Below are 16,837 nucleotides of genomic sequence, written 5' to 3'. Positions count from 1 at the left end.
ACGATGTGTTACGCACATTAAAAAGATAACTCCAACTTCAAATTCAAAAATAGATTGAATTAATGGAAATTATGGTGATAAAATAGGGAATATTCGAATAAAAGCATACAGTTTACATTGCTTAGGAGGCAAACTTGGTTGCATCCTGCAACCAAGTCCTCCTTCTTCTGAACTTTCGTTAGTCCTATATCGATTTTTATTGAACAAACACGGTGTATTAAGATGTCTGTTATTAATATCATATTAATTAGAACAAGCACAATGGTATATGTTCCTTGGACCCGTGAAAACAATTATCATCCAGAAAGGGATGAAAATTACAGAAACCCGATTAGCCGTTAAAAAGTTAATAGGCGATGACGGCTTACTTAATTGGTGGCCAAATTTAATTTTATAGATATAAGAATAAAAATTGTATTACCAAACAATTAGTCTGATTACTATTCATGGGACTTTCATTCCACTGAGCTTTTGAGCCATTCCTTTGAAATCACTTTATTCGTAGTGACTGGATCTGATGAAAAAAATGCTAAGACCTGTTGCAATATGCTTGGAAAGGCATGAAGAAGCTTTTCACGATTTTCCACTAAAAATTGAATCAAAGAATATGTTTATTTATGCAGGCCATCAATCATGTATTCTCTTATGAGGAAGCGTTAGCGAAGAAGGAAAATCATGATTTCTGAACATGGTAAATTACACACGTAATATGTTCAAAACACAGCTCAATTAAATGTGAACCAACTTCACTTTTCACAATTGTATAACAGATCTTCTAATGTAGCAAGAAATATCAAATTGAATCCTCTCGCTTTCTACCTTTTTTAGAAAGCACTTACCTAATTCACTAATTATGGAAAAAATCTACATTCACCTCTGTAAAAACGAAACAGGGAAAACATACTCCACCAAAAATGTTTAGACTTTCCAGGTCAAGGTGTCATCACAAATAACATCTTCCGCGATTGTGTCACATCTATGTTTAGTCCATGATTATTCACAAAACCTCTGAATGTCCACACCACGCCGAAATAACAAAGCAAACCTCAAATCTGAATGGCATCATCACTAATTTATAGTCTGAAAAACTAGTAAGAAAAAATGATCTTCAGAAGTTAAATATATCCATAAAAACCATTTGAGGATGACATAATAGATGTCCATCTATGCGACCTATCAGGTTTCAAGCTGGTATATGTTGCAGCTCAACTTAAAAAAACTTCGTGAACAACAAGCTATTTGGCAATGAAAATGCACTGTTATATAAACAATAAACAAAACAAATCCATTGAAATATAAAACCAGTTGAATGATTGATTTGTTGATAATGGCTACTATAAGTACTGATTAACTTCACTTCAATTATGATATAAGTATGTTCACTCTGCCAACGTATTTGCCAACGTATTAAAATTTGGTCCCAAGTTCGTTTATCTCATTAAGGACCAGTTGAGAACAGAACCGGAAACCCTCCACCATTTCGCCGAACCACACGCCTCCTCTATTTCATTGAATTCACAAAAAGATAATGTTGGTAGACATTAGGCCAACATAATCCAGTTATGCTTTTCAAATGAAAAACAAGCTAAATGTCGTCAGGGACAAGATCACTTACTTATTCAGTTATACCAACGTGTGTAGGCTAGTTAAAAAACGGTTTATGCTAATATTCAAGGTAAAGATACCAATATGATAGTACATGACTCACTACCAGATAGAGTTCAGCAACACATACTGGAAGAACTAGATCATTTTAGCAACCGCAGCGAGCAAAAGTTGTAATTATAACCGGATTAGAAAGGATACTTTTAAGAGAAAATATACGAAATTAGATAAAACCATGAAATAAACAATTGAAATGTAACTACTAGTGTTGATGGAGAAAATGTCCCAAAAATTGTGAAAATATGACTCACAAAAAATTAATTTATAGCACTTTTGTTTAACAACTTTTACTATTGCGAAACTATCTCGGATGGAAGATGAGACATTCACTGTTCATCGCGTTTGATAACAACTTATAAACGCAATCACTTTGTTTATATAAAACTTCGATGTTCCAGTTATAACTACTTAAAAATCACATAATGAGCACATCGGAAGCATCGATTAACTATCACTTTTCACCTTTTCCACAAAAAATCACTTTATGAAAATGAATGGACCACTGGCATCCATATATTGTAGAAATGTAGAAAAATAAATTTAAGTTGAAATAGTAGATTAAGACCAATAGAGTTAAGAAAAGAATAATTAAACCAACAACTCTTTAGATAATTTATTGAATCCAAGCTTGTATCGAACAATTAGAAATAAAAACAACCACACCAATCAAATAATCCAGTCAAAAAAAACGTGGATTACCAAATTTATTCAAAGAACACAATATACAAATGCAATAAAGAAAACCAAACTCACTTTGAAAAAAATCGGAACTGTTCAAAAAAACTATCTTCTTTCTCTTCAATTCAGGTACGATCCCAGCTAAAAGGTAATGGACGTCGTCCAGTCTTAAGTGTCCGCCGTCGAATAACGCCAGCACCAAACTCAACAGCTCCAACAGTATCTGCAGAAGATTCAGGAACACCACCACATGTGGTTGACTCTAGTTCACCTACTACCGTCGCTGCATCAACAATCTCTCAGACTGGCAACGATAGTGGTGTCACAGCACCAACAACTAGTTTTACTAACCGATTTAATCGAAATCGCGTTCGATTCACCACAACGCCAACAACCTCCACCACGGAACAACCATCTGCAGCTCCCAGAGTGGTAATTCGACGAAAATTCGCCAGACCGGTTAGTATCAGAAGAATTACCACGACAACAACAACTTCTACGCCTGCGACTGTAACAGCATCACATAACCAAACCGGGACTGATGCTGGAGAAGATGCAGATGATCATGATAGTGTTACTAGCAACAATGACGGTGAGTAAACAAGAAGCGATTCGGAATGAATGGAATTTATTTACATGGGAATTGACTTCATATGTGGCAATCATGCATGGAAGCTGGTATTTAGAGAGGCCTAGTATGATCGGTTAACTCCATTTGAATTGCAACAGCCAATGGTCGTTTACTATCGCGATTGCCTGTATGCCTATTTATGGTTAGACTGGAGATACATACATGGTACATCATCCTCAGCATCAATCACGTACCAAATTCACCTGCTGTCGCGCTCAACAAACATATCTGAACAATTTTAACGACCACTTCTGAAGAAGATTGTAATTATCTTTAGTAACGTTCCCATTCAGTTGAAGGTAATCGCTTAAGTTTGATCAAGCGGGAACAGAGCACTCAAGACTGTTGTTTGCCCAACTTACACTTACTTTTAGAGAAGTAACCCCAAAAGATATTCATGATCCTAGTACATACTAGTATATTTCATCAACAGTTACTCGTATCTGATCAAGTCAATAACAGTTGGAAATAATTTACTCAGAAAATGTATGATTGGAATGCAAGTGCAAAATCAAAGCAAGCACTCACAGCTTACTTACCCCAAATACAGCTTCGAATTTATTGAAGTAAATCAATGAATCACTAAAGCCATACTAACTTTTACGATCACAGTAATAGATTATTCTGCGAAAAGGAATTTGACCTAGGTTTGCATGGAAGGCCGCGATGTGTTACCGAGTTACAACATGTACTATGTTTACCGACGGATCAAAGGTAGCCTGTAGAGTCGAAGCAGGAGCACCCTCAGATACACGCAGTATAGCTATCGTACTGTCTTCCAGGATACGCTGGGATATTCCAAGTAGAAGACCGTACTGAAAGCCTGTCGACAACTGGGGCTTACTCCGAGCTCAAGCGTAACACAGTGACAGTCAAGATGGAGTTGAAGCTTTGTATTCATTGACGACATCCTCCAGACTGATGGGATAGAGGCGTTCTGAACTGTCCCTTAATGGATGCAATTGCCCTCCCAATAGCGACTGTGAAAGGTGAAATCTACTCACACTAACTGACATCCTCTAACTGCAGATACCGAAGACTTACCACCTCCGTTAAATCAAGGAAGATCTGGGTCTCCCCCAATATAACTCGATCACGGAACGTTCTAGCTCAACCGCGCACAAATGTGTCCACTATTACGGCGGTTTGCAGCAGACCATGCCACCAAACTCCGGACCCTACAATCCGCATTGCCGAAGTTATAGTGAGGTGAGAGAGACCCCCCCCCCCCACAAGATACGGACTTAGGAGTCTTTGCCACCAAACTGGCGCACCACCAGTAGTAATTGGGGTCCTCTTGATTTAGCATATCTATGCTTAACATCCGCCGAACTTCTCCAAGTTTGAATTGCCAATGGGATATTTTGTATTATTCACTCTACATGCCAACTACGAAGAGTCCGAACAAACATTTTGTCTTATTCCTCTGTTGCACAGTATTTTGATTAATTATTTTCTGATGGCCTTTCCCCTTACCAGCAAAACAATGGCGAGTGTGGAGAGATTGTGTAGCGGGGGGGAGAGGGGGGAGTATTGTTTCAAATTCAGATCGGATCAATACGTTATCGTAATCGGAACTGTTGTAGGAGTAACACGCATTAAAAGCCGCAATACGGGACTTTAATCCGCTAAAGAAAATCTCCCCACCCGGTATTCCCACGCAACCATCATCAATCAAACACTACTCCAGTAGCCCGGAAAAAGCGCTAAAAGCTCAACTTCCTTTCAATACTACCCACGTCAGCAGAAATGATTTTACACTATGGATCAAAACTTTATAAACTGCATTCCGTCCACAGGATTACCACTTTCCTCAGAATGCATCTTTCTTTTCTGTTCTGTCTCTCTCAGTTCATTGTGAATGCAGTTGATGATTTACCTCCTGCACTCCAAATTTCCTCTAAAACTTTAAGGATTGGAGTCTTATGCCGCAATATACCGTACAGTGCCGAGCGCAACTCTTCTCCCTCTAAAGTTAGTCTCTCAGTATTCTAAGGAGGATCCAAGGATCCAAGGTTCTGCACACGTTGTCATGTCCTAAATAGTTCTTAAAACCACCATGACCAGTAATGAACATCATCATGGCTGTGTGTCAGTCAAGAGTCAATTCATAGAGCATGTGTTATATTCCTTACCAGATATCTAACACAATAATAGGCAATTTGTCTCGCACTGCCTAGCTTCATGCGGATGCACCACATCCGCGGCGAAAAGATTGACAAGTGTCATCCCGACCACTACATACACTTCGTCTTCTAATGTTTTGCTATAAACCTTTGCAATTCTTACTCACCCCCGCGGTATAGCATTGCCAGCGATCTTCTAAATTTTTAGACAGCAGATAGTCTGTGTCTACTTCACTTGCTTTTGGGAATATCCATGCTTTCCAGCCCAATTTACCTCCACGAAGGACTCATTTTACTGGTAAACCACCTGGAAGATTTCTCGAAGTGTGCGCTCTTACCAGACCCTCATCATTAAGGGCATATCCCAGCGTGGCGTAGGTATGCCTGGACGGTTGCACAACCTTGAGGTATGCGTTCGCTTGAATCTCCTGTTAACCCGGTGCAATCATCTATTCAATTCAATCAGATTTTTTTTTGTATTTGGAACGCATTCCAAGTTCCAATCGCTGTCCAGAGATGAATCCTCGAGCCGTCCTTCGGTAAAAAAAAACGGTAGCTCGTTATGGCATGCTTCGATACCGCATGTGTATTGGTAGTTACAAAGTTGCAGCATCCAAATCTTATCAAATCCCTCAAGTTACACCTTTTACGTTTGATGGAAGGATCGATCATCTAGATGCAGGTAGCACATCGGACTTCCTATTTTTCAAATCGAGCTCATGATCCAGCATGTTTCTCCCATGGCGTAGATATGTATTTATTGGACTACAGGAAGCCATTAACCCAATAGGTTCATTACGACGATTTCAATAGTCCTGTGTGGTAAGGCCTCAGAACTTTCCTCTATTCCCTCTGGACTGGAAGTCCCCCTCTGACCGCTTGGTATTGGCTTAGCAAACAGGGTTGCTGCCTTCTGGCTACCTCTAAACACCCACTTTAGACAGCACTCACTTCCTCGGTTGCTTAAGTCACCAATATGTAGCATGCTACGCGCTAATGTTCGTAATAACATCATTCAATACTGAGTTTAAGGGAAGCTACCCATTCATACAAGTAAGGAGTGATTAATACTGAACATAGCCATTTGAGGCATCCAACCGAAAAATCTGAAAAAATCAGAATCAGAATAAGGGCATACGAGTATGATAAGTAGGCCTCAAAATACCCCGAGCCTGATATATGCTCAAACAAAGTTAATAATAATATAAAAACTGAGACTAACTATTTCGTCTAGTGCAGACGAACCATATAAAATACTACCTCTCCACGGCCCTGGGAGCAGCGTGACATAGAAAGTATGATGGAAATCTTGTAATACTTACCAAATTTATAGTTGTACTTTTCCCGAAAGTTTACTGCACCCTGAGACATCATAGAATGTTAGTACCACATTGCGAGACTAGTGGGAGCGGCTTCTGACAGTATCTTGACTCCAAGATTCCAGTCTAAGTTGAAGTGCACTACAATCGTACAGTACAACGCTCGAATGAAAATGTCGTATACGCCTCCGAGCACTCAGACCCCTATGTAACGCAATGCGGAAGCATACCTGCATTAAACCGTGATGTCTGATACGATCAAAGGTAGACATTTGTACATTCATCTAGTGATTTCTAGCCCATAACACTTCTGCAAGTCTTCCTGATTTTCGTCAGGATAAGCTTTAAAGTTTGTTTGTTTAGCTCTGATAGGAAAAGTTAAGGCGAGAGGCGAAATCACTATGAGAAACTTACCCCCAGTTTACCCAATGCTACTAACGCTCCAATTGCTGCTTCTGGTCCCGGCATGGGGAAAATTGAACCTTCTTTTATTAAGGCATCCAAGATTTCATTTCTCTCGACACCACAATAGTCAATTACTCAGAGTAGTTCCACCGTGGTGAGGTGATTAAAGAAATACTTAATGCCCTTAGTGCAACTGAACTATCGCTGTAGATTGCGAAGCGTCTGCCACTTAACTGCTCGTCACTCACCCAAATTGCTACATTTAGAATTACATTGGGTACATCTGAGCTTGAAAGGCTGTTCCATATTGTTCCAAGGGAAGCCCATTTCTCGTTTTTTTAAGGTTTTGTGTGAAACAAAACCTTATTAGAATCGAGACGGTGTCTGTCTGTCCGTCTGTCTGTCTGTCTGTCTGTCTGTCACACCCGATTTATTCGGAAACGACTAGACCGATTGTCACGAAAATTGGTGAGAGTATGTAATCTGGTGATCCCTTTACATGCAGTAAGTGGCGCCATCTTGTGTTAAGTTTAAAAGGGGGCTCTCCATACATGTGAATGGAGGGTGCAAATTTTTTTTTCACAGAATGTAGCCATGTAGGGTATCAAATGAAAGGTCTCAATTAGTACTTTTCGAAACTGGTTCAATATTTGATATTAGATGAAACATAGGGGAGTGAGGGTTCAAAATATGACCCCCAAAAAGTGTAACAGGTCTCGTTCTCAGAACCTATCCAACCGAAAAATCTGAAAAAAATCATAGTGATGCATCTCTACGAAATCTAGGCCTCAAAATATATCCGGTTCCGATATCTGCACAAATAAAGTTAATAATAGTATATTTCCACATTTTAGAAATTTACCCGGCAACCCCCCTTATGCTCATCCCAGAAGTACAAAATTTGGCATGCGTGTAATGAAGAACATAATGCACAGTTTGGTCAAGTTTGAAGAAAATCCAACTATTATTAACAAAGTTATAGGGGGTGAAACTTTACAATTTTTTGTGAATTTCGTGCACTCTACAACCTGCCTGACGTCATCATCACATATCAATTCGTCAATACCACAAAGGAATGAGTTCTTATGAATTGGGTCCCAGAGAATTATTTTGTTTTAGTTTTTTAGTTATTTGTCAGCCAGACATGTGTGTATTTAGGTATATAATAAATGCGTGCTAATGAACTTTGCGGGTAGTGCCTAATCCAAATAGATATAAGAAGTAAATCGGAAATATGGGTACGATCAATTTATATACGTGCATATATGTGTACAGTATTCGGTAATAGGCAGTTTGTTTGTTTAGGGTGAGCGTGATATCTATGGCTGTAATATGTACGTATGTCTCGTAGTTTGGAAAAATATGAAGGATTATGTTGGATTTGTAGCTATATACGGACAGAAAAATGTGCGTTGAAGTTTCTCACATTAGATGAACACAAAACCTTTATACCCGAAGCGCGAGCTTCCGGTATTCCGACTTGTTTTAAAAGTAGACTCCAACTTCAAACCCCGTTCTATTTTTGAGCGACCGTTATAGAAGACATCAAGATATCCGGCCACGTATTTTTCTGGTTCATTCTTTCAAATAGATGTCAGTCGAATGCATAAGGGGCATCGGCCTAGTGATACCAACACATATCCCCATTATTATATGAGAATGAGGTTCCCATGTCGAGACGGCTGTACGTTTCGCTTTTACCTCTATGTGTTCGTTCCAATTAAGCTTCTTATCTAGCATTGCTCCTAGATATTCCACTTCTTAGAAGAGGCTGCAACACCCCTCATCTCTGGAAAGCAAAGACAATTCAAATTCCTCCTTTTTGTTGTCTGTTGTCGTTATTTTATTTGGATTTACTGATAGTTCGTGCCTGAGGTACCAACAATCGAAAAAACCAACGGAGCGTTGTATATTCCTACACACCGCTCCGAGATCTCGACAAACAGCTACCACTATCACGTCATCCAAAAAAGCTAATAGTAAGTTGTTCAACATACTCCTTAGAAGCGGCAATTAAACACCTCCAGCACACAGCAATCTCTGGTGTCATCGCAAAGTTTCCGGAAAGGCGCACAGTCAAAGACAGGATCAATCTACACGACGGATTCTTTGCGTACTTGCTTTTCAGATTTGCATCCTCTGTCTTTGACACTAAGGAATAAAATACAGACCCAGAAGGCTTTCCACGTTTTTAAGAAAGTAAGTTTTTATTTAGTGGGTACGACCTTAACACATTCTCGCGAATGTGACGCTCAACCAATCACTCTAGACATTTCGGTATTAAATCAGCTTAACGTGGAATTGCCTGGAGTTCTTTGGATTTAAATAATCGTTTGCAGGATTCGGTAACAAGATCTAGCAGACCTTCTGCAAGGAGGGGGCACGTAACCCAGAGGAGGAAAGCAAATATTGCCTAAAACAAACACTTACGCGTTGTTTTGGCATATGCGCTCCCAGATGGTGTATTTCCAAGAGAAGCCTGTATAGACTCAACTCGTGAACTAGTGAAAGTTTCAATCAGTTTTCTAAGAGATTGCAACTTGACCGATTCATCCCTCTGGACTCTGCACCCCCTTGAAGTCTGCCGGTGTTAAGAATCTCTCCTCGAAGGAAATCTCAGCTTTTTTTACTGATCCAACATCACCCATTTTGTTAAGCGAAATCCATGACTCTTGTCACATAAATACACAAGTATAAGGGTAGTCCTGCAACTTTGCAGCCTTGCGGCTAGTAGAAAGGAAGAGACTTTCGCATGCTGGAATTTAAGTGTAGTCTAATGTGAAAACCGCCGTAAATGGAAGAGTTTGTTGCAACCAATATAGTTCTCATAAGGATTCCCATTCCTCGACTGCGATTTAATTGCTCAAAGCCGGGGCAGATTAGCGTCCTTGATGACTGTAGCAACAACGGTCAAAACTTCTGTAACTTTCATCACCTCGCCGTCTTCGTCATCGGCGGCACACTGTTCATGTACAAGGCAGTTGCATTTCAACTAACCCATTACAAAATATCTAACCAAGTCGATCGGATCGCAATCAGCAGTAGATTTGGGAATTGTCTTCTGCATGTGCGTAGCAAAAGAGGTGTTGACATCAGCCAAGAAAGCGAGTTGTTACCACATCTGCTCGCAACGAAGAAGTGCGTCATACCCGCGTTCAATTGGAAAAGATAAAATCCAATACGCATCGTCTCCGCAATCTGCTTGTTGTCCAGCAGTGGGGCTGCACACCCGAAAACATTAATTCACACTGGGTCACCGTCAAAAGTGCTTTCGCTTATAGTACTGGTGAGGGATTTTTACACTGCCATCCACGATAATGAGCTGCTGAAAAGCACAATGAGTACTTCAAAATCATTCAGAATCGTATAATGTCCTGTGAAATTACACCTCTTTTAGATCATATGACAAGCCACCGTTACATGCGGATATGGACTGCTCCTTTAAGAGAAGCGACATAATCTACACTGTGAACTTACTCAAACAAATCAATCAGTCCCATTTCTGGAGGGGATGAAGAGTTCATCGGAGGAAACAGAAGATCCCCCTCTTCAACCCCTATGAAAACCGTGCGGCCGCCCCCCTTAACAAGTTATGGTCCTCAAAAGAGGGTTTTTTAATATATTTTATCATTGCAAAGTTTGAATTTTCAACCCTACCCCGTGTAACGGAGGGGATAGAGAAGATATATAGAAGAAGAAAGATGACCATCGCAACTTTTAACGGGGTTTGAGGGAGAGAGCGCTTTTTCCTTTATATCCTCTTTTGGATTTCAAAGGGGGTGAAAACAAGTCGGAATCCCGGAAGCTAGACGCATCGGTTATAAAAGTTCTGTCTTGATATTGTATGAGAAATTCCCTATTCACGTTTTCCCATTCGCGTATACCTTCAATTCAAAATATTCCTTGATATACATATAGATTTCCAAACTCCAACTCCGCCTTTCAAATGAATATACTTTACGCGATGATGACGTCATACCCGTCTTAGTGTGACATAAATTCACGTGAAATACCCAATTTTGAACTTCTATAACTCTGTTAATAATAGTTGTTTTTTTTTCATTACCAAATTTTGTTGTTCTAGCATGAACTTAAGGGGGATTTTCGGGTAAATTTCTCAAATATGCTGATATACTATTATTAACATTATTTAAGCAGATACTGGAATGGGATGTATTTGGAGGCCTGGATTTCGTATGGATGCACCATTGTGATTTTTTCAGATTTTCTGATTGGATAGGTTTTGAGAACAAGACTTATAACACTTTATGAGGCTCACGTTTTGGGCCCTCACTTACCTATGTTTCACCCAGCATTAAAAAGTTTCGAAAATACACAACCATATTATGTGAAAAAGGAGTTTACAACCCCTTTCACATGTATAGGGAAAGCCAGCGCAAAATTATGCCGCCCGTTGTATCAAAAGGATTCACAGACCACACCTTCTCGCCAAATTTCGTGACAATTGAATTAGCCGTTTTCAAGTAAATCGTGGGTGAAAGATAGACAGACAGACATCGAAGCGATTCTAATAAGGTTTTGTTTTGCACAAAATTTTAAAAAGCTCGCTTTGATGTGCCAAGCGGGGGCTAAAAGGAAGGCTCTGCTTTTACATATCCTCTTATCATCTCCCCCCTGACGGAGTAAGGTTGAAAATCCCAACTTCACCATGGTGACATTTAAAGAAAAACACTTTGAAGGGCCATCACTTGTTAAGGGAAAACAGTTATTTTTTGTGACAAGTCGAAATGTAACATTTTCAGTTCCGATGGCCCACAATTGGTGTGGAGAAGAGTAGGTACTTCCTTAGAAGACAGTAACATTTTGCCAGGAATTAAACACGGTGGTGGCACCATCATGGTGTGGGATGCTATAGCACTGCCATCAGATGTCATGTTAGTTCATGACAGCGACCCAAAACACACAGCCATGATCGTTAAAGAATGACTGGTAAAGCCGTCAAAAAGACTCTTCCTCATCCACCTCAGAAGCCGGATTTAAATCTAATAGAGCATTTGTGTTGGCACACGTCGAAAAGGAGCTACAAAAAAGGGAGATAAGGATCAAGAAGGAATTAGAATATTACATAAAGCATGTTTGAAGCTCTATTCCTGCGGAAGTCACCGAAGAACATTTAGGGGCGATGAAAGGAAGACTTTTCGCAGTTTTAAAAGCTAATGGTCATCAATGATCACCACATACCGTCACCGTTGACATAAATATTATTTTCTTTTTATTAAGTTTGAAGTGTCCAATTTTTTTTTTTTGCTGTCCAAAACGTTAATTTCTCGGTTTTATCGCTATTAACACTAATAAAGTCATAATAACGGTGAAAAACACCCATAACGAATGTTGTTTTTCTTTCAAAAATTTATTAGAAAATATCATGGGGCTTTCGAGATATTTAACTTCAAAGTGTACTGGCGTAGCTGTCCAACTTTTTGTGGTTGACTGTATATGGTCGCCATAAACCTCTATGTGGGCATAACGCGTCAACAGTCAGACAGATGGTATACTGACTTTAATAAAGTTTCTTTTTTGACAAATCATTAAGGACAGGTTCGAGTCTATTTGAAGGCATGCACTCACTAACGGGTGTATCATGTATGATATTTTGGCACTAACTTCAAAAGCATGTCATTCGAAAACAAACAATCGATTTGAAAAATCCTTTTAATCGTACTTTATTCTGTTCATGATTCGTCGAAAAATACATTTATATAATAGTACACTTAATGGACCATGGTCCTCGATTTTTCGTAGTGGGGAGCGAATGGTCCGAATCAGGTTTTGGTGGACCGATGGATCGATTTCCTTCAATTTTCTCTTGATTCGATCAATCAAATGTTGCTCGTTTCGAGCCTCCCAGCCACCGACGTAGACCATACGCTTGAGAACTGCCCAAAAATTTTCGATTGGACGTGCCTGAGGTACGTTTGGGGGATTGTCCTTTTTCGCACAAATGGTATATTTTGCTCAGTCAGCCAATTCAATGTTTTTTTTGCATAATGACAGCTTGCAAGGTCCGGCCAAAACATTATTTCGTCACGACCATGATGTTTTTCGATGAATTGCTTCAATTTCGGCAAGCATTGGCCGATATAAATGTCAGCATTGATCGCTTCTGATTTGTTTGATCGAACCAAAGGCTCTGAAACACCCTTCGATGAAATGGCTGCCCACACCAACACCTTTGGTTCAAATTTTGATTTGCCGGCATATTTAACATCATCTGGTGTTGCTTCAATGTTGTCAGTATAAAAGCCGTCGTTGCCACTCAATTCATGATGCGAGAATGTGAAGTACGATTCATCATCCAAAATTATGGATTTTCCATTCGCAAAGTGTTTGTCACGAAGTGCACGGCAGCATTTTGGTATTTTTTCGAGTTGTTGTTTTGTATATTTTGGTGCTCGTCGACGTTTACGATAAATTACGTTGTTTTTCTTCAAAATACGATGGACTGTACCTTTCGAAACACCAAATTTTCGTCCCAATTTGTGTGTTGATTGACCAACCTTGTTTTTCGCACTTGATAGCAGACTTATGACTGTTCTGGCACCTAATTTGGATGGACCACCGCATTGCTTTTTGTTTTCGGGCTCTTTACATCGCGACAATCCTTCAGAACACGGAAAATTGTTCTGCGAGAGATTGGCTTGTCTTTGAACATTTCAAGAATGCCATAAACCTCTATGTGTGCATAACGCGTCAACTGCACCGTTTCCACAATTACGACTGTTTCTAACAAAAGTACGTGTGACAGTCAGACAGACAGACGGTATACTGATTTTAATAAAGTTTCTTTTTTGACAAGTCATTCAGGACAGGTTCGAGCCTATTTGAAGGCATGCACTCACTAATAACTGATGCAAATCAAAAGATTTAGACTGGAAACTTACAATTTTCTATGACAGAGTGTTTTACTCTAAAAAACAAGTTCCAAAAGGCTGCCTGAACTTGTACATAAAAAATGAATCTCTCTTTTGTCTTAACTCCTAAACAGGATTTAGATTTGACATTGACATGAAACAGGTTTTAGATTTGACATTGGCTGGGGAGTAGGGAAATAAACTGTTAAAAAGTACGAACCTGAAGTAAAAATAACTAAAACTCCAAAATTTTGGTGTTGAAGTTACTGGTATCACAGAATTCCCACATATTATGTCATAATATGACCTACTAGGTACGTAAATATGAAACCTAGATGGCCTGTAAACAAAAATATGGTTTAATCTTAACATTTTCAACCCAAAACATTTATCTAAAAATTGGAAATTATTAAAACGTTAGTTTATTTTATAAGGTAGAACTACTTTCGATTGTTCATTCAACTGATAAGTTTGAAAACAAGATTTTTCCGCATCCAATAAAATGGACCATAATAATCAACGTAAAATAATTACTACTCTCCCCCTTCAATTCTAAACTCTTATCCAGCTGAACATTTCACTGGTCAAACAGCGCGAACAGTGAACTTCCTGATCAGGCGACGATTTAGTACGACTACACCAATAATTACAACATCCGCGGCATCACTCGATGTTGAACTGGCTGATGATCCTGAAATCGATCAAGAGGCCGGTTCCAGTCAACAGGATACGAAGTTCACAAACCATCGATTCAATCAAATCGGTGAAAATTTAGATAACGAAGACGATCGAAAATTGGTGGAAGCCATAAAAGTTATGTCCAGAGCTCCACCACCAATTGGGAAAGAGGAAGCGATTACACGAAGGATCGGAGCAGCTAGGACAACTTTGGGCACGACGGCTAGCACAAGCTCAGTAACAATGACAACGACAAGTAAGTTTCAGCAGCCACACCAGTTTCTCCAGGGGAACAACATGTACATAGGAAGAACCACGTTACACACAATCTTTTATCGTAGTTTGTTTTTTTTTCCTTTTGTATACTGACCTTACCTTTGTTGTTTATACTGATTTCCACTTTACTCTATATACCAACAAATTTCAAGGGTGTTACACTACACGCAGCAGATTATACACTGTACAGTCTACGCCTTTTATGATACATTTTACAGCTTTCTTTTCTCCTGCATCTTATTTTCAGTTCCTACTCGAATTAGATTTTTTCGTTCTCAGTGTAGTTATTTTCTGTTACATCTGCACATTACGCCTCCACTTGTATATACTCTCAAACTTCTGCCTTTCCTTCATTTCAGCATTTTTTGACTCAAAGTTAAATTATTTTCGTTGATTAATTGATAAGGATTCCTTCCATTGATACAGGAGAGAATCCCCTTCCACTATAATTGTTTTGAAGATATCCCGCCGTCCTTTGTTGAAAAAACGAAGAAACGCCTGAACCAAATAAAATCAAAACTATTTATTAGTTCTCCACCAATCAACGAAAATAATTAAGACGAAAGACGCTGGATTCAACTTGATAAAATTGCAATTTTACTAATTAATTTTCCAATTATTTCACCAACTTTCAGGACGCACAATTATCCGACGACCTCAAAAAACCACACAAGTTACCACCCCGACGCCACTCACCACCCAGCCGGTGGTTCGTCGCCGTAAGCCCCAAAAACCGCAACCCTTCGAAAAAGTGAACAGTCGCCAATTTGCAGGAAGGACTTATCGTCCTATCATCGACTACGACTACTACGATGACGACGATGTCCGCTTCGTGAGCAAATCCAATTCGCAGGTAATTATTATGTGATTCAATTCATTCACCTGATTTCGCCTCTCGTTTTTGTCGGTCGCCTGGAATCTCGCCTGATTGCTGCCGTTTTAATTCTCCGAAAACTTTTTCATTTCAGGTGAAAGTCATCCTACACGGACGCGGAATAATCGAATGCCTGGACCAAGGCAACTTCCCTCATCCGTTGTCCTGCAAGAAGTTCATTTCCTGTGCCAAAATGGAAACAGGAGGCGTAGTGGGCTGGGAGTATACATGTCCGAAAGGATTAAGCTATGATCCGGTGGGTGGAATTTGTAATTGGGCAGCCGGATTGGGATGTAAAGATTAAAGAGGAAATTAGTTTGGATTTGGGTGGATCGAGGAATAGAGCTCAATGGCGGTGATGATGAGCAAATCGATGAAATGTTTGATTGAAATTTAAAGTAGTGCGGAAAGTGAATATGACTGAATTCATATAAGATGTAGCTCTGAATTTGATAGATTTATTTTTAAGGAAGTAGATTGTAATTATTTTTTTATAGTTTTCATTTCCTCTTTCAGTTTAAATATCTTCCTTTTGTTATTTATAATATGAATAATGACTGCATCACATACCATGATACATGTAAATTGTGTGGCATTTTTTTAATAAAAATTTATGTATAGAAATCTCATTTTGCTTTCAATTGATTTCGATTTTCAGTGGCTATATAAAGAACGAAATACTTCAACAGACATTCTGGATTCAACCCAGGTAAGGCCCTAATTATAACCTCGTCAGTCTATCATACTGTTCGGGCATGAAATATTACAGTGTTAGCAGCCAACTACAAAAATCTTGAGCAACACACCAGATCTTATTACCCGCCCGTATAACCCAAAAACTTAACACAAGCATTAATCGAAGATAGGAATTTAATCACAACAGTTCTGAAGCTTCCAAAAAGGATACACATTTATGAGTACTAATGAGATGACGAGCGATTTGATGACCGACAGACAGACAAACCATCTCAGATCACCACACCATTCACCAAAGCGCATTTTGGTAACTACCTTTTTTTGAGGAGGTGAAAATCTTCAATAGACATATTCCAGTTTGCATGATTTTCACCCACTAAAACCACTTTCGGCTTCCCCCTCTGTTCTGTGGCGCGGCAGGATCTGCAGCATTCGAAATTTATTTCGAATGTTGCGGATGCGGACGGGTAGATGGCGCGGAACTCTCCACTCACTCATTTTCTGAACGCACCGGGGGAATGGAGAATAAGCGGTGGAAAAATGCCGTTGGTTGGGACAGTAAGGACCGCATGGAAATAAGTCGCTCTTCTGTTCCAAACCGCGGCGGCATACACACG

The 16,837-nt window shown here is 39.5% G+C and overlaps 1 protein-coding gene across 1 annotated transcript in view; it reads left to right on the top strand.

The window, feature by feature from the left end:
* Nucleotides 1-16,142, top strand: part of LOC119657034 — a 209,745-nt gene extending 193,603 nt beyond the window's left edge. The window contains exons 13-16 of the mRNA XM_038063786.1: nt 2,473-2,935; nt 14,265-14,630; nt 15,286-15,503; nt 15,619-16,142. Of these exons, the coding sequence (XP_037919714.1) occupies nt 2,473-2,935; nt 14,265-14,630; nt 15,286-15,503; nt 15,619-15,828 (1,257 nt within the window). The 3' untranslated portion in view covers nt 15,829-16,142. The remainder of the gene's footprint in view (nt 1-2,472; nt 2,936-14,264; nt 14,631-15,285; nt 15,504-15,618) is intronic.
* Nucleotides 16,143-16,837: the final 695 nt, after the last annotated feature.

This window comes from Hermetia illucens, chromosome 5 (assembly GCF_905115235.1).
Source record: "Hermetia illucens chromosome 5, iHerIll2.2.curated.20191125, whole genome shotgun sequence".
Lineage (NCBI taxonomy): Eukaryota > Metazoa > Arthropoda > Insecta > Diptera > Stratiomyidae > Hermetia > Hermetia illucens.
The sequence above is the reverse complement of the archived record's forward strand: the minus strand, read 5'-3'. Positions and strand labels throughout refer to the sequence as shown.